Below are 22321 nucleotides of genomic sequence, written 5' to 3' on the forward strand. Positions count from 1 at the left end.
TTCCCTAAGCTGAGTCTGTTTTGCCCGTGATGGTAATTAGTGAATGATCTCTCCTGTCCTTATCTCGACCCGCAAGCTTTTTGTTATATTTTTCTCTCCCCTGTCCAGCTGAGGATGCGGGAGTGATAGAACGGCTTTGGTGGGCACCTGGCGTCCAGCCAGGGTCAACCCATCACACACAGACTTAATGGAATTTTTCTCTAAAGCAGTAGAGTAGTCCTCCTGTAATTAACATAATTTTTTGCATAAACATATTTGGGAAAAATCTAAGAAGCTTTCTCAGAAATTAGGTTTAAAGGCTACCTTCAGGGAATTGTTTTTGAAAGATTCTTGCCTCGGTGGGGATTTAACCAAATGTTAGTACAGGAAAATGCAGTGCTGTGTTAAGGCATTTAGGGATCTGTAATGAAAAGTTTAAATGAGATTTAGCTAATGATGTAAATCACCAGTTTCAGTGAGCCTTGGCTTTGCAATGCTTTGGCTTTAAGTCGGAAAAGCTGTCCAAAGAGCCTGAAATAAAAAAATTCTTGTTTCTTTCCTTCCCTAGTGATCCTCACATTCCTAAAACAGCCATGAGAATCTGTCATAACTTCCCCTTTTGAAACCATTCTACCCTTGAGGCACTGTACTGCAAGACACCACTTAGCAGTCCTAAAGAAGCGGTTTGGAAGACTCCACTGAAGCGGTGAGCAGAGAAGGGAGTTAGGAAGGGAGGGACAGATTATGGTTCAAATTAAGGCCGAACAGGAAATGGGTTTCCCCCTTGCATGATCTTTTTGGGTTTTTTTAAGAATGCTCCAGGCCCAAAAGGCCCAAATCAGGGTTATCTCATTTTTTTCCTCAAAACAGGAAAATTTAATGGAACTGACTGTAGTGCAAAACACTGTTAATATGGCACCAGCCTCTTGCAACAAAAAATACTGAGGCACATAACACAAATTTCTTCCATGGGTGCTGCAATCCTGGTTGACAGTTTCCCAAGCTTCAGAAGACAGAGAGGGGAGGAGGAAGAACAAGCAAGGCAGACTACTGTGATGAAAGCACTAGCCAAGCAACAAGCAGGTCAACAACAAAGTCATATTTTAAAAATATTTTGGGGCAGATCGCTATTTAGAACAGATGAACATTCCTTCACTGACTTTACACCATCTGAACTTGATCATTTCAGTTATCCACACACCTGAATAGAATAAAGAATTTTTCTTATGTGAAGCAAAAATGAAGACAACAATAGTCCTTTACAGAGAAGCTCTGCTCTTTAACTGGCATTCAGCACACTGCTGTAGTACTGCTACCCCAGTCCCAATACCCATTGCTGGGTAAGGGAATGTATTTGAATGTATTTGTATTTGATACTGCCTCTGGAGGTATGGGGTTTGTGTTGGGGTTTGAGCTCAGTGCCAGCTTTGGGGTATGTTTGTTTTACTCTACACAATCAGTAGAATCTGGCCAAAAATCAGCCTTAAACCAGTTTAACCAGTTTCATATTATTTGATACAGCACATTTCATGAGAAAATACCTTCTACAGATTGGATAGGTAGGCATTTAGATTCATATTCTTATTCAATTATTATGACTTCTGCAGTGATACTGAAAAAACTCAGACAAGCAGAGCATAAAGTGAAGGTAAATGATGGATTTCAGCTTTAACTGTGCATTTTCAGTGCTAGTTTCTCATGTAAGGAGTAAAAATGCCTCAGACAACTCACAAGGGATGTAGCATGAAATTGTAGCATGCAGTTTTCTGAAACAGGCACAAGAGCTCAACACACTGGAGCTAATTTCTGTCAACTTTCATTCCATACGGATTAGTGGCATTTTGCATAGCTGAAGCACCAACTCTATGCATGTATTTGGCAGTGCCATACATATCCAGTTTCGTCGAGCTTTCAGTAGTATGAAGTTCCTGCAGACACTGCAGCTTCTCATTAAGCTTATCAGATTTAAGTTACTCTGTGAGTCTGTTTTTCACTAATTAAAAGGCTCAAGCATTTTCAGCTGCATCTTTTTCTTCAGCCTAGTGAGTCTCTCAACAGTGTGCAAATTTACAAACCACAAATACATCCAGGAGTTCAACTATCAGTCTGGATTTCCTTTTTTTTTTTTTTAGCTCCCCACAGGAAAAAAAATCCAACCATTTTCCCTGCCTTCTGATAGTATTGGTTCCTTTACTAATCATCAGGATTCACCACTGTCACATGCTTGCACTTGCTAAGATGAGTTTTTTCTCCACCTTCTTAATAGAATGTGGAGGCCGCTTCTGAGGAAAGAGATTAAACTGAGACTATTTTACAAACTTTGTGAAAAACAAAATTCCACACTTTCTTCAAGGTTTTGCTAAAATGGTCTCATAACTTTTTCACTATCAACAGGTCTCCACATGATCATATTAAGATCAAAATTCAAAACAAAACATAAAGCAAATTGCTAATATGAAATACGGTAGTTTCTGTCAAAGCATCACACAGCTAACTCGGCAGCACCCAGTATACTACAGTGTCTTCTTGTTCCAAGTATGACAGAAATGCAAGGGCTCACCCACTTTAGAGCAGATCATCCTGAGACTAAATACCTAAACATGAAGAATAAAAACCTTTTCTACCTTTAAAAAATATCAGTGCTGATAAACAGCTGACTTGTGTTCCATTTATTTCACTTTTTAATTACTCTTATGAAACATGCCATTTAAAGCCAGAAAAGCATTACAGCCATATGTAGGTAGGTAACTGATGCTGACAATGAGACTCTTTCAGAGCTTAAAACCTCAACCAGTTCTTTCTGGTGAAACCTCTCATTTTGGTTTGAATACAGCGGACCTGTGCTCTTGCTTGTGAATTACAGTCCTAAGGCTTTCTTTGCTTTTATTTTTAAATGGCCTTCCTTTCTCTTCATATTGAGCCCATTTCTGTTCTCTGTAGTTATAATCAGAAAGTTATCATAAGACAGCCATAATCCCTGAGCCATTCTCCACTTGTCTAGACTGCAGTTTTCTCCCTTAGCCAGTAAGTAAAAAAGTTTGTTCCAGCACCATATTCCATGCTTTCAGATCCTAGGTCACGATCTGGTATGCAGCATGGCACTCACCTTACTCCCACTGTCAGAAACTGAGCAGGCAAAGGGCCAAGAGATAGCACAGCACTGACTTTTGCTCTTTTTCCCTCACTTACACCCCTAGCCTGCTGTTGCCCTAACTTGCTTGGCATAAATGCTAGCCACATGTACAGGATAAACAAAATTCAGATCCACAACAAAATTCACACCAGACCAGTTTGATGACTCCTTGTACTTGGCCTCCAGGCAATTGCCTGAGGTAACAGACTCTGGCTGTTACAACTCTGCCAAGTAGAAGCAGATGTGGCAGGTAAGCTCTCCAATGAAAGAAAAATTCTTGGTATAGCATTGGAATATATTAAGTGCAATTTGCTTTAACTACACATTTGCCACTTGAAAGTGTTCAAATAGCATGGAGAGAAGTCTTACAAACGTTAGGTTCTCAAGGAGAAACTCAGTTTTAATGTTAATCAGTTTGCTCAGAGCAAACTTTCTTCAGCTTTAATTACTCCCATCACATGAAACCTTGAAACATCTCAAGACTGAGTTTTTGTTCACCTACTAGAAGAACAACTTGAAAATCATGAACAAGGTCACCATGTGGTGACACCTGTCATAAGAAAATGATGGTATTACTAAGAAAATATAGCACCCCGTGCTCCATTATCTTTACTTAGCTTTAAATTTCTCTAACCTACATCTCAGTTAAAAGAAAACATTTAAGGAAAATAAGTCAAGTGTTACAAACTCTTATCTAATACTTGTTCTCTGATGTAGCAAAGATTTGCAAAGACATTTTCAGAAGTCTCTAGAGCTACTGTCTCTTCTGTGCTTGTCCAACACAATGAACAGGAGCATGTGCTTTAATATGCCGCTCCAGAAATGATAGATGGTGACAAAACTGTTCAATCTGTTACAGACAGGACAAATACCGGCTCACTGATCTTAATACTGCTAATTGGCTGTGCTTCTTGTGAAGCAGTAACACAAGCTGAGTACACAAGCTGAAAATAAGCTAACTTGAAGCATTTTTTCTAAGAAGTATATTATTAAATTAACTTATAAAATTAATTGCCAATTACTCATAGAGCTATATATCACATATTAAAAAAGGTATTAAAGTAACATAATCTAGCCACTTGTTACAACACACAGGAATATCTACATTTAGGAATATTCGCATTAAGTACAGAGTTTGGATGAAAAAAAAAAGGCCTGTTAATGTGTTTTGTTTACCCCTTAAACTGTTCTTTTGTTGTTCTTTAAAAACAAACAAACAAACAACTACATTTTTTTCCTCAAGCGAGTATATGCCAGTATACTCAATTTGTTTTTATTTTTTCTTTTTGCATTCTCCACAATCCTACAAAACAATATTAGTCAGGAGAATTCACATCAGTCACCTGACAAAGACCTTTGACAAGCCATTGAGGATTCTGTTATGTTAAGCAGGTAGAATCAGACCTTGAACTCCAGGCAACATGTACATCAGAGACAATGAGTCCATATGAATAGTTTTATAGCTGGAACCTTTAAAGAGGTAGGCAACCATAACTGCAAATCAAAATTTGAGAAGTTTCTCAAGATAAAAGGCTTATGAGAATTTATGTGTAAAGAGCCTGGATAGGGAATACAAAGGTAAAACTACAGAAAGCCCAGGTATCTTAGTAGACTTAGAGAATTTCACTTTCTTGCTAGAGTAGGTTGAGTGTTTTTTCATTAATTGCAATTACCATTCTATCGACACTTCTCAAAATCACCAGGAATAGTCCACAATATGGGAAAGTCATAACAAAAATCATAATCCAGGAGGTAACATGGACTTCCCTCAGTTAAATTCAATGTTCTTAAACTCTTTCAAAACAACAAAAGCACAGATCTTATGAGTACTCACCACCATCTTCAACCATGAAATGAAAAATGTCACTGGTGGCATTGTCACCTCCTCGTAAAACATAGCATATCTTCATGCCATCAATATCAGCTGGAAAGAGTCAGGAAAAATAGATTTTATTTTAAATGCTGAAGGTAAGAAACTGTTTTTATAGAAAAACTTGACATGTATTAAATAGTTCAGCTTCAACAGAGAGAGGTCAAGGTTCTCTAGCAGAGCTCAGGAGTTTCAGTATTAACAGCACTTAAGTTTTACATATACCATTCATTCTCCCTCCCTTTACTTCCCCCTCCTCAGTGCCCTCTTTCTTTTAAGATGTATTTACAAAAAGAACTGAAAGGAAATGTAAAAACATGGGCTCAACAGTCAGAACTACTACATATTTTTAGTGGGGCATTTTCTTAAACAGAGGTGTATCTTCGCTAAGATATTGGTTCTGTCATTCTTCATCCTGAGAAGTACTGTAGTAGTCACAGAAAATCTGTGGCTGAAATGGGAGCAAAACCCAGGGTATTTTCTATGTTAAGTTGTACCCTCCATCCAAGAGGCAAGGCAAATTAGCCCACACGACCCCCCCCCCCTAGAACTAGATTACTCCTGGCATGTGGTCCACCTCTAGAACAGGATATCTGTACACATTCTGCGGTAGAGAAATCTCAATCTCTTTAGTCCCCCACAAAAATGCCTTCTCCACCAGATCATCTTTCCTAACAGCATGTTTTCAAAGGATATGGCATATAATCTATATGAACTGAAATAAATAGTGCTCAAACACTTACAGTACAGTGATTTGACTGTTTTAAGAACACAAATACATGCAATTAAAGTAGAGAAGACTTCCATAAGAGAAAATTCAATGCACAATTTTGAATCATCAATTGCAATAAAGAGACTATATAAAAGGTAAACAAATATTTATTAATATTGTGTTTTCTGGTTTCCTTGAGCAGTGATGAGAAACATGTAATACATAAAAAGTAATCTTTGTCAGTTTCTCTGAAAGACTTTTATTGGTAAAAATCCATGTCTGATACTTTTTTAAGAAAAAGTGTTAGAAATTAATAGCATTAAAGTGGAGCTCAAGTACCACCCAAGTTCTCCTCCCATGTTAGGGCATATGCATTAGTAAAAAAAAGCCGAAGGCACTTTTGTTAGAGCTCCTCAAAATCCTCAGTTCCAAAAGTAGCCAGACATCTTCTAGGGCAAACAAGTTAAGAGCATTATCAGTAAATATATGTCACTGAAGAATCTCTTCCATAAATATTTGAAACTTAGAGATCAAAAATTCATGGGGCTGTAAAGAGGATGCAAACAAATACCTCTTCATGCCAGTGGAGCAAATAAATCTTTCATCTTGCAAACACTTACACAAGTACTCAGCTTTGCCCATGGAGATGACCTTACCAAAATCCATGGTTCCAACACATATAAAGATAAGCACTCGAGCCAGCTTTTGCAGGACCAGGACCACCTCATCAAAAAAAAGTCGCTTGTCATCCGAACATCTTAATTTTGTCAAAAGAATTGCAAAGGAATGACCTGTCTTCTGTTCATTATGCTGGTTATATTAAAACTTGCCTAGTTGTAAGCACAATTCATTACTGTATAACTACCGTGCCTGCTAAATATTAATGTGATATTGGAATTCTCCAACATAATTTTGAAATCCATCCAACAATTTTCTATTTTAAAAAAATATAATTATCTCCACTAGATCAGGGCACTGATTTCCCATTTAAAATTCTGCAAAACTGATGTCGTTATTAAAGGTTACATGTATTTATATATATTCTTTAAGAAACAAATGCACTTCGCAACTTCATTCGTCTCTCTGAAAACCCTTGCCTGAAAAAGAAGATAAAAAGCATTATCGGGGTGAATGCTGAATAAAAGCATTGCTTGCAAAGTGCTGCGTATTTGGCTGGAGTAGCCATGTAGATATCTTTGGCCTCAGGAGGCTACATGAAGTGCTGAGACATCAACCAAGCTATGTTATTGCCAAGGCAGATCCTTACTCTCCACTATTCCTTCCCCTTCATCCTGGCTCCTCAGCACACCTGCAGAGCTGTGGGATGTGACCTGGCCCTTACTCACAAATTTACCCATGTGGGACCGGGGACTCCCAAAACTGCACTCAGCAGTCCGTCACACTTTGTACATTCAAAACATTATCCAAACATGAGCTACCTAATTGTTATATACCACTAAACTTCTTTAAATGTGAAAGACTTGTCAGTTCCTTAATAGACTTTCCCCACTTTTAAACAAATTATCTAATTTTAATGAATATCTACTATGAACAAATTCCAGCCCTGACTTGCAGAGACGAGTGCAGTACAATTATGCAGACTCAATATTCTTTGTATGTATTTTTGTCCTAGGACAGCACTAGACTAGAAATTACGATGTGGCAAGTGTTATTCTTTAAGCTTTCTCTTCACTGACTATCACCAAATTGTAAATATAAAGCACAAAGAAACAAAAATGAACTAAAAGTGCTGCTTTCAGGTGTGACATGAAGTAACAGACAGTACCTGAATAAACTTGTGAACCGCTTAATGTATTTTAAGAATATTTTACTTTGTTATTGTCACTTGCTCACCTCTCTCATTCAGATTATTTTAACAATTAAACAGGAAAGTATAAAAAGCACCAACTATTTGCAGAATTTGGGGACCTTTTAACAAGAAGTTAATTCTTCCACACTCTACTACCCTCTTTGAGCAATCCCAATTAACTCTATGAGCCTCATGAGCAAAAGATTACCTACTGTACTTGTGGCAGAAGTATTTGATGTATACTAAATAGAAAGCCCCACACTGATTGTTCCTGAACCAAATAGACAACAAATCTCCTGGACGTGCTATATTCTGCACAACTGCATTTTGACTGGAGGCTTTTAGCTCATCTTGCAAGCTAGGCTTATTTCCTTTCTAGCACTTAATAAAGTCTTGTGGGCAGCTATTGAAAAGCAATCTCAAGCATAAGGCAGAAAGCTGTTTGCTAAACAATCACTCTGCCCTCTCTTTCAGTTACAGGCACCCTGAAAAACCAAACTGCTCAAAGCTGCTTGCACACAATGACTCTTGCTTCATCAATGTTACCTCACTCAAAGCGGTCAGGCTGCCTGTTCTTACAGTCACAGACCCAAATCCAAGGAATGGAGTGTGAGGTGGTAGAGTATTAGTACAGACTTCACGAACTATTGAGCAGCTTTCAAAACTCATCTGCATGTGACCCTGAACAGCCTCATCTGACTTCAAAGTTGGCCCAGTTTTGAGTAGGGATTGGACCAAATGACCTCCAGAGGTCCCTTCCAACATAAATTGAAAGACTGTAACTATGTTTTACAAGCCTCATCAGGACCCATGCCTGTTAATGAAACTGGCACTATTCAGCATTTTGTAAGAGGTTGCCCCACATGGCAGGATAGGACCCCTAAAAAGGGGGGAGATCAATACATAAAAGGAAAGTGTATAACAGCAGGTCCAATAGTCAATACAGGAGCATCCCAAAGTCAAAACTATTACTCATGGCCAGTTGCAAACCCTACACTTATATTAGGATCATTAAAAATAGGACAAAAGAGGGTCTTGTTTACTCCTGCCCTGAACATTATATAATTATTCATCTCAGTACAGCATAAACATGAAATATGCATAAATTCACTACTCTGGATTTGACAGCATTTTGCACATTAATGGTAGTAGGCCAGAAGGTGAGGGACAACAGTGAACTACACACAGAGTTTTGAGTATGCGTAAGACCTCTGTGTCTCACATTACTTCTCAAAACTGTGGCCTTCTAGATTCAGACAAGAATTTTTGTCTCCCTGCCATTCACAACCTCTCCCATATCCAAAGCGGCTACAGACAAGAGGGCATCTGAGGAAAAAGGAAAGGAAAAGACAGTGCCCTTTCATCCACGACTTTCACTCCCAGGTTATTCTATGACTTCCAGCAAGTTCTCTTTCCCTGTCCTCAGCAGATGTATTATCCTTGTGTAAGCTTGCTGCTTTCTGCCTTTCAAGCAGCCTTTCCAGACACCTCTTCTCCCTCAAAGTGCTTGGCCCTGCATTCATAAGACATTTTTATGTGTTTGCTTCATAAAATACAAACCATTATAAAAAGCATCCAGGAAGTTGAGAAGAGAGACACCACAGAAATAACATAGATGCTCAGGAGGTATTTGCTCATAGAGGCCAAAGGACAAAATTATTGAAGAAATGTGTATTCCTTAAAAACACTCTTCAACTCAACACAAATGAGAGTGCTTGTGCCAGTACTGTCAGGGAACCTGTGAAGTTATATCATTTTCTGGGTATCCTCACTAGCTTTAAAACCAATTTTTCCTAAGGGTTGCATGCTTCTCACCCAGCTCAGGCAGCCCCAGGATATTAAGAAAGCCTGCGTGAAGCCCAGTGAGCATGCCATGTGGTCAGACTGCCGATTGAAAGCCAACTAACAACTTCATTTGGGTCATCTAACAAATGTACGCCTGGCCACATGGCACAAAAGAGAATGGAATATGTACCTATCCTAAGTGCCCCCCTCCTTGAAAAAATGGGACATCACTGTGATATGCAGTGGTCTGCTTTCAAGGAACACTCACTCAATAATTCTACATTCCCCAATGTAAAAACAAAAACAAAAACAAAAAAACCCCAAACCCAAACCATTAAAAAAGTGATAATCTGTTTATTTGCTCACTCCCATTCTCTTCTGTTTCTCACTCACCCTGACAGCGATACTCTTAATACTACTCACAGTTCACTACTGAGGCCTTACATTTAAGGAGTTGTGGCAGCTCCCAAAGCTTAGACATGGTTTGGTCCCTCCTCATCCTCTTTTTTGCACTAATACTGCAGAACTTAGGGCATCCCAGCCATTCAGAAGTACATCACGCCTGTTTGCAAGATTTCGTATATCTGACAAGAGCATCACTACAGCCAAGACTGTAACACGGGACACATACTGGTACGCGCTCTGTGAAATGAAATACAGCCAACTACAATCTCTAGCCTTACCACCTACACAGCCCAGCCCATCCGGGCCCCTTTAACTTTGAGTGTCCATGCTGTTGTGCTGTCTGCTCGCTCCACAGCTGCAGGAGGCTCCAAGAAAACTCATTTCATTGTTAATTAACCAGCTATTAACTCATTGAAAAGTAAAATGGAAAATTCTCTGGAGAACAGCTAATGCTCCCCTTTCAATTAAAGTTACTTCATAGCCTTGTGTTGAGGCTTTATTTCAGAACATATGGCACATGTGGTTTTCATCCTATTTATACCACCTAGTATTTTAGTTCCATGTAAAAAGTAACTACCACTGACATAATTTTAAAACATTTACATTACCTTTTATTTTACCACAAACACTCTGTGGTTAAGATTTGTGTAATTACGGCAACAAATGCACTCATAGTATATTATTTCCCCATGTTTGGGAAATGATTTTGCTTTTACAGTTAAACGCGCTCAGATTGCATAGCAACTGATACTCTAGCCATGGTATGACAATTAGTTAATAATAGCTTGGTCACTCCCATTGCATTTTCTAAATAAAACTGTTTAAAGAAGGCATTCAGCCTCTAAGGATCTGGAACCACGTGCAGCCCAATTCTGTTATCCAAATTTCTATCACTGGTAGAAAGTCCAAATCAGTTATTTGGACTGTAAGCTCTCTAAAGCGAAGATGCTCCTTTATTCAGTGTTTATCCAGTAGACCCCCTTTGCTGTTTAAAGCTGTCACAGATGCAATAAATAATAAACAGAACTGAAAAACAATAAAGCCATTATAAATAAGCTCACTGTTGGAAAGTTTTGCCCACCGATTATTATAGAGATTGGCATGAAAAAGAATGTTTCCAATGATCTAAAGAAAGCACAGAGCATTGTAATACCTTGGCTGAACTGGCTGATGCTATGGTTGCCTTTCCCCAGGTGGATCAGGAAGCCATGGCGCGGACTCTCTGTGATTCTGATCTTAAGAGTAACCTGTAAACTGTCCCTGTCTTCCACTTTGAGCACCTTGTTGGTAATCAGAAACCCAATGTGACCTGTGGGCAGAATACGGAGAGTCTGAGCACCCTTATTTATTACAATTTGAGGTACACTGTTGTCCACAGCCATTATTCGAATCTTCATAGTCTGAGGTTTCCTTGTTTCAAACACAGTGTTGGGGAAGACATAGAAATCACTATGAGTGCCATCCGTAACAGTGAAAGAGAAGCTATCCTCAACTGATTCTGTGCCATCATGTTTGTAGCTGATTAGATTTTCATTTAGATCTTGTTTAGTGAAGGTGGTGACTGGTTTGGAGCTATTAAACATGATCTGACCATGAACTGGTATTTGAGTGATGATAAATTTTAGCAATGCATCAGGTGTATCTCTGTCTTCTGCAGTCAGTTCAAATGGGGTTATCAGTTTGTATTCATTTTCACTCACCACGAGGTTATGGATTGTGATGACAGGTTTCTTATTGTCCACATCACTGATAGAAATTCTGAAAGTACGAAATACAGGATTATAGCCATCAGTCACCTCAAACTCAAAGCTGTCCATCTTCACCTCATCTTCTGAAGTGTGAATGTAATAGACTTTATTGCCTGCTAACAGGAGTTGAGTAAAAGTGGAGATGGGTACCCCAGGCTGATCTGTGCATTCAAGATGACCACGAACAGGTGCTCTGGTAATAGTGAAAACTAAGTTCTCATCTGGACTATTCAGGTCACTGGTGCTAAGCAAATCAGTAGTAAGGGTTACCTTCCCTCCTTCCTTCAAAGAAACTCCTTTGCTGATCACATCTGGGAAAACAATGTCAGTGCTACCTATTGTCACATAGAAGTAGCGGTCAATGAGAGGATTTATTCCATCTGTCACATCAAACTTAATAAGATCACGAACTCCTTCTTGGCCAAAATGGATATATTGAATTAAGTTTCTATCCACTTCATCCTGGGTGAAGTTCATCCCCAGGGTGATATTCTCGACTCCAGCTGAAGGCTTTATTCTCTGCAAGACGCCTTGTCCTGGCCCATATCTTATAATGTATGTCAAGGTTTTGTCTTCAGAATCGAGGTCAGTAGCCTTCAATATTCTGTTATTAATAGTTCTAGTTTCCCCTATTTCAATCTCCAAACCATCATTGATAGCCATCCTGGGTGTCTCGTCATCTACAGGAATAACCATGATGAATACCGTTTTCCTAATGGTATGTTTACCATCTGTGAGTTTCACCTCAAAACTGTCCTCCTTTGTCTCAGAGTCATCATGTTCGTAGAGTATGTTGGAGTTCTCTGTTATCTGATCCAAAGTGAAGCTCTCCACTAGGACAGTTCCATTGACCAGCTGGTTCACAACATGGCCATGCCTGGGAAGCCGGGTGATTGTGAACATTAACTCATCAGCAGGGATGTCTGCATCAGCTGCGTTGAGGATAGGGGTATCAACAACTAGGCTCATGCCTTCCATGACAACAAACTCTCGTGTAAAGATTTCAGGCTCTTCATCATTGATTGGCATAATGACAATGGGGAAAAAGTGCCTTTGGGAAAAGTTAATGCCATCAGAACATCGGAAAGCAAATCTGTCTTCAACAGGCTCTACACCCTTATGTATGCTTTGAACATAAAAAATATGCCCTTGACGGAGGTCTTTCAAGGTAAAAGCACTTATAGCTATACCTGCTCTGGATTTTTCAGATCCTGGGGCTGGAGAGATGTTCTCTACATACCCAGATGTGGGCTGCGCAAGAATGGTGCAGAGTATATCATCACTAGGAGTATCCACATCTTCAGCTCTGAGGTGAGCAGGAGTAATGACCTGTTTGTCGCCTTCCGTTACCATGAACTGCTCCCCCACAAAAATCTCTGGGGCTTGACTGTCAACAGGAAGAATGGTCACCAAGACCGAAACTCCTTGAACAACATTGCCCCTGACGCTCCACTCCTCAGACAGGTCAGACAAGGTAAGGTTGAAGGTATCTTCTTTGGGCAGAAGGCCTATTTCACCACCAGTGTGAGCATATACCACAGCACCATCCAGCAGATCCTTCTGGGAAAATCTCTCTGCAGGCACCCCTTGAACCAGGATGTTCCCATGCTGAGGAGGATCCTCTATAATGAAGGTCAACATTAAGTCATCTGTATCCTCATCCGTGCCCTGAATGACATTAGCAGTGATTTCAGCAGCACCATTCTCCAGCACATCCAGGTAGGAACCAAGAGTGCCTGGCGGCAACCGTAACGTAGGAACCTCATCATCAACTGGGTGCACGTTCACTTTCAATGTGATGGGCACAAAATGAATCCCATCACTCACATCAAGCCTGCAGGCATCACTGTTGGTCTCAGCTCCACTGTGCACATACACCACCCTCCCTTCTCTGATATCCTCCAGGCCAAAGACACCTCCTGGAATCAAACTGTACCCAGAAAGCTGCAACTGGCCATACTGAGGAGCCTGGGTCAGGATAAATCTGAGATGGGCAAGTTCAGTGTCCGTGTCACTGGCATCCAGCTCAGTTGGACTAAGAACATGGCTGCCTCCCTCAGGCAAAGTGAAGCCAGTATTAGTGATTTCAGGAGGCTGGTTATCCACAGGCTGCAGGTAGATGGTGAAAGTCCCTTCAGCTGCATTGCCAGCTGCATCTTGTACTTGATACTGAAACTGAATCAAATGAGGAGCCACCCCCAGTTCTTCCTGTGGGGGTCGGAACGAGATCTTGTGATGATTGATCTGGGCCTGGGTGAAGTGGGTAACTTCCACAGAGTGATCCTCAGTCAGCACGAGGGATCCAAGGCGGGCTCCATATACATCTGGAGGGTGGTTAGTGTCAGTGTCAGTGGGGGGCTGGGTTATTGTGTAGCGGAGTTCACGGTCCCCTGAATCCTGATCTGTGTAACACAAGTGTTTCCTCCGCAGTGGGGTCACCTGCTGCTCTGCAACTATTAAGTGCAGGCTGCTGCTACTATGCAGCTCTGGGGCTAATCTGTCTACAGGATGTACCCGGATCACAAAAGCCTGTGGTCTGGAGCGGTTGGGTGGGTCATTGTCATCCTGGACTCTAAAGACAAACTGATCCAACACAACCCCAGGGCCAGGGCTGTGAGGCCCAAAGTGGTGGTAATAGAGACGCCCTTCCACAATGTCCTGCTGCAGCCACTCTCTCACTGGCTTTTCATAGATTAGGGAGCTCCCTGCTAAACTCGGCACCCTCCTCCAAGAAAAACCCTCATCATCTTCCTCCTCTTCCCAGCCAGGAGGTGGCTGTGCTTGACGGAGGAGGAGCTGCCCAGCAGTGGGGCCAGACTCCACTGTGAAAAGCAGGATGGCATCCTGCGAGTCAATGTCAGTGGCGCTAAGAGCTCGGGTGGTGATGGGCACTGTTTCACCCTCAGCCATGGCCAGCCCCATGTTAGCATTGAGTAGGGGCGGCTGGTCATCAGTGGGCACCAGGGTAATGGGGAAAAGGAACTCAACGCGGTGGCGAGAGCCACCATCTTCTAGCCGCAGCACCAGGTTGTCACTGAGTGGAGACTCACTGCCGTCATGCTGGTAAATGACCCGGCCTGCTGCCAGCTCAGCCACGGTGAAGTGTTTACGAGGGGCAGCAGCTGCTGGGGCATCCTCCAGGAGAGTGAGGTGGCCATGCCTCAGCCCTGCCACCACGCTCACCCGCACCTGCTCAAGGTCATCCTCATCACTGATCACCAGGTTGGGGCTGGGACCAGGGCCCGAGAGAGGCCGTGACTGCCCCTCATAAAGCACGAGGCCAGTGTTGCGGGTCACCACAGGTGCCAGGGTGTTCATGGGCTTCACCACAATCACAAAGGCAAAGGGCTCTGAGGCAGCACCCTCTGGGTCCAACACCTCCAGCTCAAGCTCGAAAAGCCGCTCCTGATCCGAGTCCTCCACGGGCGGCTGGTAGGCGATGCGCAGCTCCCTCACATCCCGCTGGCTAAAGGAAGAGACAGGCAAGCTCCGGTCGTCTGTGCTGACCATGTGGCCCTGGCCGGGGCCAAAGGGAGAGGTGATGTTGAAGAGCAGCAGGTCTGGTGGCGACTCAGCATCCTCAGCTGCCAGCATGTCAGGCGTCACGGCGGTGAGGACGAACTGGTCCACCTCCATCATAAGCATGGCCAAGAAGCTGGGTTTGGGGGCCACATTCTCAGTCCCAGCCCGGATCCGCACCAGCACCTGGAAGTACTCACGCTTCAGCAGCGCCCCGCTGCCCGCCGCCTCCCGCAGCTCCGCCACCAGCGGCACCAGGTCGCGGTTGGGGGAGCCACTGGCCGCCGTGTGCCGGTAGCGCAGCCCCAGGCGCAAGAACTCCTCGCAGTCCCACATCGAGGCGGGCACCGGGCCGCCCCCTGCCGCCTCCTCCTCGCCCGCGGCCGCCGGCGGGGAGTTGAGGATCTCTCCGTAGCGGGGCAGCCCGGCGAGCGGCGGCAGCAGGCCCACCCGGCAGCGCTGCCGGCCCGGCTCGAAGGCGAACTCCAGGCTGCGGGCGTCCAGCGGGTTGCTGGTGCCCCGCAGGCGCTCCACGGTGAGGGGCAGGTTGCGGGTGACGATCTCCAGCTGGGTGAAGAGCACCTCCACCTCCAGCACCAGGGGCAGCACCAGGGAGCGGCTCGGCGAGTCGTAGCGCAGCTGCAGCCGGACGCGGTCCCGCGCGGGGCTGCGGCCGCCCAGGTGGGAGTACTGCACCTCGCGGGCCCCGAAGTCGCAGGGGAAGCGCCGGGGGCTCAGGCGGCCCGGGCGCTGCCACGACGGCTCCTCGTCCAGCACGGTGAGGTGGCACCGGTCCCCCGGCTGCACCTGCAGCACCAGGTCCCGCGCAGGGTCCAGCCAGGCGGAGCGGCCCAGGGGCACCCGCAGCCCGCGGTTGGCCACCACGACGGCGGCCGCCTCGGGCGCCCACGGCGAGGAGACGGCCGCGCTGTCTGGTGGCGGCTCCGGCGCCCCCACCCAGGCGCAGCCGGCCAGCAGCAGCAAGCCGGCCAGCAGACACCGCGGCGCGGCGGGGAGAGCCTGCATCGTGCTCGCCGGCGGAGCGAAGCGCTGGAAGCTCCCAACAGCCGGGAGGGGGTGGGGGGGTGTCTACGCGGCGCCGGGGCCGAGTCGCCGCCCGCCCGCACCCACTCGCCCCTCGCACACGCTGCGCTCTGAGGGAAGCGCGCCCTGCACCGGAGGAGAGCCCCGCGAGCTGCGAAGCCCCGCCCGCGCCTCCGAGCGGCCAATAGGCGCCCGCGAGGGGGGCGAGGCCGTCTGGCGCGATTGGACAGAGCGGTTTGCCAATCTTGCAAGCTACGGGGGGGGGAAACACGGGACAGCCTCCTCCCTCCCTGCTCCGGCCCCTCAACAGGTTGTCGAGGAGAAGGCGCCGAGGGAGCGGAGGGTCGAGCCCCGGCCCTGCGGGAACGGGAGGGAAGGGGCAGGCGGCGGGCGCGGATCGCCCCGCCGTCAGCCCCCGCGGGAAAGGCGCCGGCGACCGCCCGGAGCCCCCGTGGCGGGGGAGGGCGGAGCTGCTCGCCCACAGCAGAGGAGCGGTACCCCCTGCCAGCCCCGCACCGCCGCTCCCCGCCTGCCCTGCGCTGACCCTCCCGCTCTTGCCTTAAATCCCGGCTCCCTGGGGCAGAGCGGGAGCGCGGCGGTCCTCGAGTCGCCTGCGGGGAGGGCTCGGGGTCTCCCTTCGCCTCAGGGGACGGGGCGACAGGTGAGCGCGGGGCGGCGGCGGAGCGGCAGGAGCAGGGCTGCCCGAGAGCCGAGCCGGGGTAACGGGGGACGGGGGGGGGGGAACAGGTGCCGGGGGGAGACGGGGGCGGGGAGCGGCGGGCGGTGAGGAGACCCGCTCGCCGGCACCGCCCGCCTTTGCGCCAGGAAGACAACGGATAAGGGTCTCCGGGGCAGAACGCGTTAGTTAATACCCAGTTTCGTTCCTCGGAGGTGGCTACTCACAGCAGCGGGTGAATAAAAGCTTTGCATGTTTCTGCCATCTTGGGTCTGCAGTTAAAAGCATATTAATAAGAGCCGGAGCTTGCAGGAGTCATTTGCCCTTTAAAGTTGCTAGTGGCAGGCTCTGACTTTCTGTTCATCTTCTCTCACAGCTGCTAGAATTCTTTCTTGCTGATGAAATGTGACCAACGGTCTGTTTTAAAACAGGTTTCTGACAATATAAAAGTGAAAAACACTAAGGAGGGGCAGATTCAAAGACGACCCAAAGCTGTTTGGAAATTACTTTGTGTAAGTTTGTGATGCCTTCTTTTAAAATAATCTCTGAAGTTATCCTTCAGTGGTGGAGCAACATTATGGCATGTGGTCTTGTTTTCTGTATGGAAAACTTGAATTTGGAATTTGAGGCGTGGGCAGTCAGCCACGTTCATGTATAAGTATTCATTCCAACAAGTAATTCAGCTTGGTTTGGGGTAGGGGGACATCAGTGGACACCTGTTCTACAACGTTGGATTATTTTAATTTGTGAGATACTTTTATTATATTCTGTTATTGACATACCTGTGGAAAACTGCAGAAAACTATTTTGTTAAAGTTGTCTATACTGAATTATGGGCTTGGATGCTGCTGCAGGAGGTACTAATTCTAGTAGTTAGATATCTACTAAGTTAAGCAACACTAATACCATTTCTCTGCCCTTATGAGGCATTCATGCTGGATTTCAGCAAGTTAATATCTTATTTGTAAGCCTCAAAGAAAGATAGTTCAGTAGAAAAAGTTGAGTCCCAGGACGAAGGATCTCCCGTAGTTTCACAAACATGGTGTTATTATCTCTTCTTGTCAGAGGTGACAATATTCAGGATGGAGTGACTGGAATTGCCCAGATATAATGGTCTAGTGTCAAGTCCTGGGTTCTGTTTTAAAACAGACCAATAAATAAATAAAACCTAACAAAACAAAACAACCAAACCCAAATGACCCAGCACAGAGATTTGAGGTAGCATTGGGGTGAGCCTGCATGGGCATGAATAGCTTAACTTACTAAAGAAATGTGTACTATCTGATTCCAAATTTAGGCTGTAGTGAAATGAAGTTTTACAGAACCCATGTTCAGTAGAAATCTTCACATTTATTCACTTCAAGGAAGAAAGATTTTCCTTTTTTCAAAATAAACCCTCTTTTGCAGAGTTTGCCACTCAAACCATGTGTGTATGTGCATATATGCATGTGTGTGTAGAGAGACTTAGTGAAAAAGGGTAATAAATCACTTACAAATAGCATCTAGCTTTTTTATTTGTTGTTCTAGGAGAAGAAAAAAACCCCAAGGTATCTAATGAAAAGTGCACTATTTTTTTCCCCAGTTTTTAATATTCTTAGACTGTTAGGGATAGCAGGTAAACATGTGCCTTTAAAATATTTTCTCTTTAATGATGATGTGTTTTGAACCATATTTATAACAGAGCAATCTCTTCTCTGTTAACGTCAGTCCAGTATTTGTTGTGATGTTTATCAAGAGATCATATCTGGGATGTCTCTTTTCAATTGGTAAAGAGAGTTAGAAAAATCTGGTAGATGAAGGAACAGCTTTTGAAATAGCTGTGTTGAAAGTGAATGCAGAAGGGCATTCCAACAAATAAACTTTAGGCAGATTTATTTTCTTAACTGGGGGAAAAAAAAATCAAGATAAAAGTAATGAAGGGATGGGATTGACCCATCTCTGATACAAACGTTTCTTATTTTCAGTGGATACACGGTCAGGTTGTTTGATCTCTATTATCTGCATCATCAAGTAGTAAATCTCCATGTACAAACAGCAGAAGTCCTCTTTATTTTTAGCAGTTGCTGTCTTGTCAAACAAGTCAATGAGCTCTTGTGCCACAGTCCAAGTATGAAGTGCAAGATGTGTTTTTTTTTCTTTTCACAGCACAACATAAAATAAAAAGTGCTCCAGATTATAGATTTTATAAGAATTTTAAAAGGATTTTCCTTAGCTTGCTGAGTGGTTGGCTTGTGCCAACAGTTGTGTTCAAATTGTACTTGAAAAAAATTCATTTTGGCTAAATTCTGATCTGATCACATAGCTGTAAATCCAAAGTGTTCTCCTACCAATTGTCTCTGAAGTCAGTGTAACAAATCAGAATTGGGCCCAATAACAAGTCCATTGATCTTTTAAAATAATTTTTTGGTGAATAAGGTGACTGGTATTTGACCAGGGAAAAAAAGAGTCTACATATCCTTGCAGCTCTGCTACACTACTACACTATATTTCTGAGTCTAAACAGAAACAGAAAGCTTTAAGACAAAGAAGACCTGCTCATTTAACAGAGTATTAATAAATAAAAGTGTGCTCATGGAAATCTAGTGATGAACATCTCTTCTGAAATATTACCTGTGAGGTTCAGCAGGATAAATCTGTATTTTAAGACATTTATTTAAAAATGAATGCAAATCTGTTCTTATTTTAAATGCAGCCCTTTCTGAGAGCACCTGGCGTCTGCTTTTGATGATGGATCACAGATCTGTATTCCTTATTGAAACCTACACAACTCAAAGTTCCTGTATAAGACAAACAGAAGTTTACTGCTCACCAAGTCTACATATAAATTTATAGTTATCAAAGACTGCCCTCTGTTGATCTAGTATAATCTTAACATCTTAGCATTAATGAAGCCCGATTTTTGTTACTACATTACTTTTCGTAGGAGTTTTGTACTTAATGATGGAATTCCAGAGATGCTCTTCAAATAAATTAGTAAAAAATGAAATAATTTTGATGATTAAATACTGGGAAAGGAGACTAAATATGACATAAATATGTCAGGGGTTTTTAACATTTTCCAGGTAGATAGCATGAGTATTTCATAACTTCCAAGTGCAAAAAGATGTGCCATCTCTTGCCAATGTATATAAACTATCTTGCCAAGGAAATTAGAGGAGCAGGGGGAGAAGATGGAAACAGCATATGAGATTCATGGGAGCATTTGGACACTTATTGGTTGTATAAGTAATTTTGTTATTACAGTTCAGCTCTGAAGGCCATGTAAAAGCAAGGTGTACAGGACCTACTGTGGCACAGAGAAAATTTTCATCATTCACGGGTGATTCGGTGTACAAAGACCAAAGGACAGTCCTATATAAATAGTCTGCTGAAACAGAGTAAAAATTTGAAAATGTTAAATCAGCCAGATGAGAGAGTGTCTCAGTTTCCTGTGTGTAGCTGTACTTAACCAACAACCTTTCTGTTGCTTCCATACTCACTTTTTCTTCTCTTATTCCATCAATGAATTATTACGCAAGCAGTTATATATAAATTATCTGGCACAGTTTTTTGCCTGGGTATATGCAAGAATATTGCCAAACTGTAACTTTCAGTGATCCTTTTTCTGCCAAGTATCTCAAGAGGCAGACAGCTGACTCAAGAATCCTCTGTCCCTGATATGTCTTCTTTACCATCACACTCTGTAAATGTGGCATTGTCTTGAACCTGTTCTCCATTTCTTTCATGACTTCTGTTTCAGTCCAAATATCTGTTGCCCTGCAGGCAGAGATGCTCCTGAAAAGTCCAACACCACTAAATCTTGCATCTATAGTTTTTAGTTCCCTTTGCCTCAGGTAAATGTTTCTCTTGCAGTGTGAAGAAACTTCACTGGCTTCTGTCAAGATAAGGTTTCATTCCTTGACTAGTGAAACTCTATACAGTCTGTTCTCAGAATTGTTTTCTGTTGATGCTGTGATGAGTATAATGCTGGTTTCTACATTTCATGTACCTACAGTAAATGTGACTACATGACCCAGCCAACGTTCACTCCAAAACCCAATCCAAAATCACTCTCCATGTTTCTAAAACTCTTAGACTTTTGTCTTAGTACCTTATGATGTTTCTTCTGCTGTTGCCCCAGTAATTGTTTTCACTTGCCTAGCACTGGCACCCTGCCTACCCTCCATGTCTCTAGCACTATTTTTACTTCAACCTTGGTTCTTTGAAAACCTACTTTTCAAGTCAACCTTCTTCAAGCTCCTTCCCACTTTAGATCTCATCAGAAGCAATGTGTTTTCCTTTACATTTTTCTCCTCTGCCTTTTGATCATTCTTACTCTTCTTGTTTCAAAGCCAAAATGCAATTTCTTGATCTCCTATTAACAATGAGAAAAGACTTGGTAATTTACTAGAGTAAATAAGTAGTTCCATCAATCTTTCTTACCTATGGTTTATGTCTTGTGTTTGGACTCTTCGAAGTTTTTTTACTCTGATTATGGAATTTATAACATTGCTTTTAAATGTACACTGACACACACACACACGTGTTCTTTGATGTGTAATGAAGGCAACAATAGACACTATAAGCAACATAGCTGTTTTAAAAAAATACTTAAAGACCTGGACTTTTTGAGTCCTCTCTCAGATTTCCCCTGGATGAAATTGGTGAGTGGTTGGAAATGTTCTTGACAGGAACTGGGCAAATGCTGTCACCAATGACAATGACAAGTTCATTTCAACGTGGAATCCAGAATAGGTGCATGTTGGTATGGGTATGTATTGTGTTAGACTATATTTATGTAAATTATAATTATAGCTGAAATCATGTATCAACAAGGAATTATTGGTAAGATATTTATTACTTACAGGTAAGTACTTAGTAGCTGGTGGAGGTCAATACAGTCAAACCTTCCGTGTTTATACATTTATCTGGAATGCCAATTTTTTAATTTTTTTTTTTTTTTTAACTTTAAACTGTGTCTATACTGGTTATCTACTCTAATTTATATTGCCATGTTTTAATTACAGATCACTGCAATTCCAGTACAGTCAAGTGCTTATATATTTTATCAATGAAATAAATAGGGAAACATTCCTGACACCACTTTATTTGAAAATGAAAACAGAATGGAAGGTATTTAGTGGATAAGACATCAAATTCAGGCTATTTAACTCCTCCTGTCCCACAAATGCCCTACAAATACATATTTTCTTGTTAGGACACATGCAACATTGGGGTTTTTTTCTGGTAACACATGCCTGTTGTTACAAAAAATTGCAACAGAGACTTATTGCTCTTTCTCTCCCTGTTCTTACACTTTCAGAAAGGATGAATAATGGCTTCTCAGTAAAGCTGTTTTGTGCTGTGGCTTGTGTGCATTTTGACATCTGCAATACAGGCATTTTATTAGTGTAACCTGTGGAAAACATTAATGGCTGAGAGAGCAGAGATCACTTGGTTGGTGCTAGAGTTAAGGTTATTCAGCTGATGGTGCAGTCTTCTGAACTAGATAGAAAGTGAGAGAGAATCAAATTCTAATTTTCATGACAGAGTTGTTTATGAGTCCACATGTTTGATTTCTTTATTAAGAACTATAAGGTTAAAAAGTAGGAGTTCAAATTCATTTCATTCTAGCACAGATGTTAAAGGTGGCTGAGATGA

The 22321-nt window shown here is 43.0% G+C and overlaps 1 protein-coding gene across 1 annotated transcript in view; it reads right to left on the reverse strand.

Annotated features, from left to right (window-relative positions):
* FREM2 (FRAS1 related extracellular matrix 2) overlaps nucleotides 1-16090 on the reverse strand; it is a 142002-nt gene extending 125912 nt beyond the window's left edge. Inside the window, exons 1-2 of the mRNA XM_069807916.1 lie at nucleotides 10848-16090; nucleotides 4947-5036 (exon numbers count right to left, since the gene is read on the reverse strand). Of these exons, the coding sequence (XP_069664017.1) occupies nucleotides 4947-5036; nucleotides 10848-15987 (5230 nt within the window). The 5' untranslated portion in view covers nucleotides 15988-16090. The remainder of the gene's footprint in view (nucleotides 1-4946; nucleotides 5037-10847) is intronic.
* Between the last annotated feature and the right edge of the window lie 6231 nt (nucleotides 16091-22321).

Source organism: Haliaeetus albicilla, chromosome 20 (genome assembly GCF_947461875.1).
Source record: "Haliaeetus albicilla chromosome 20, bHalAlb1.1, whole genome shotgun sequence".
NCBI lineage: Eukaryota > Metazoa > Chordata > Aves > Accipitriformes > Accipitridae > Haliaeetus > Haliaeetus albicilla.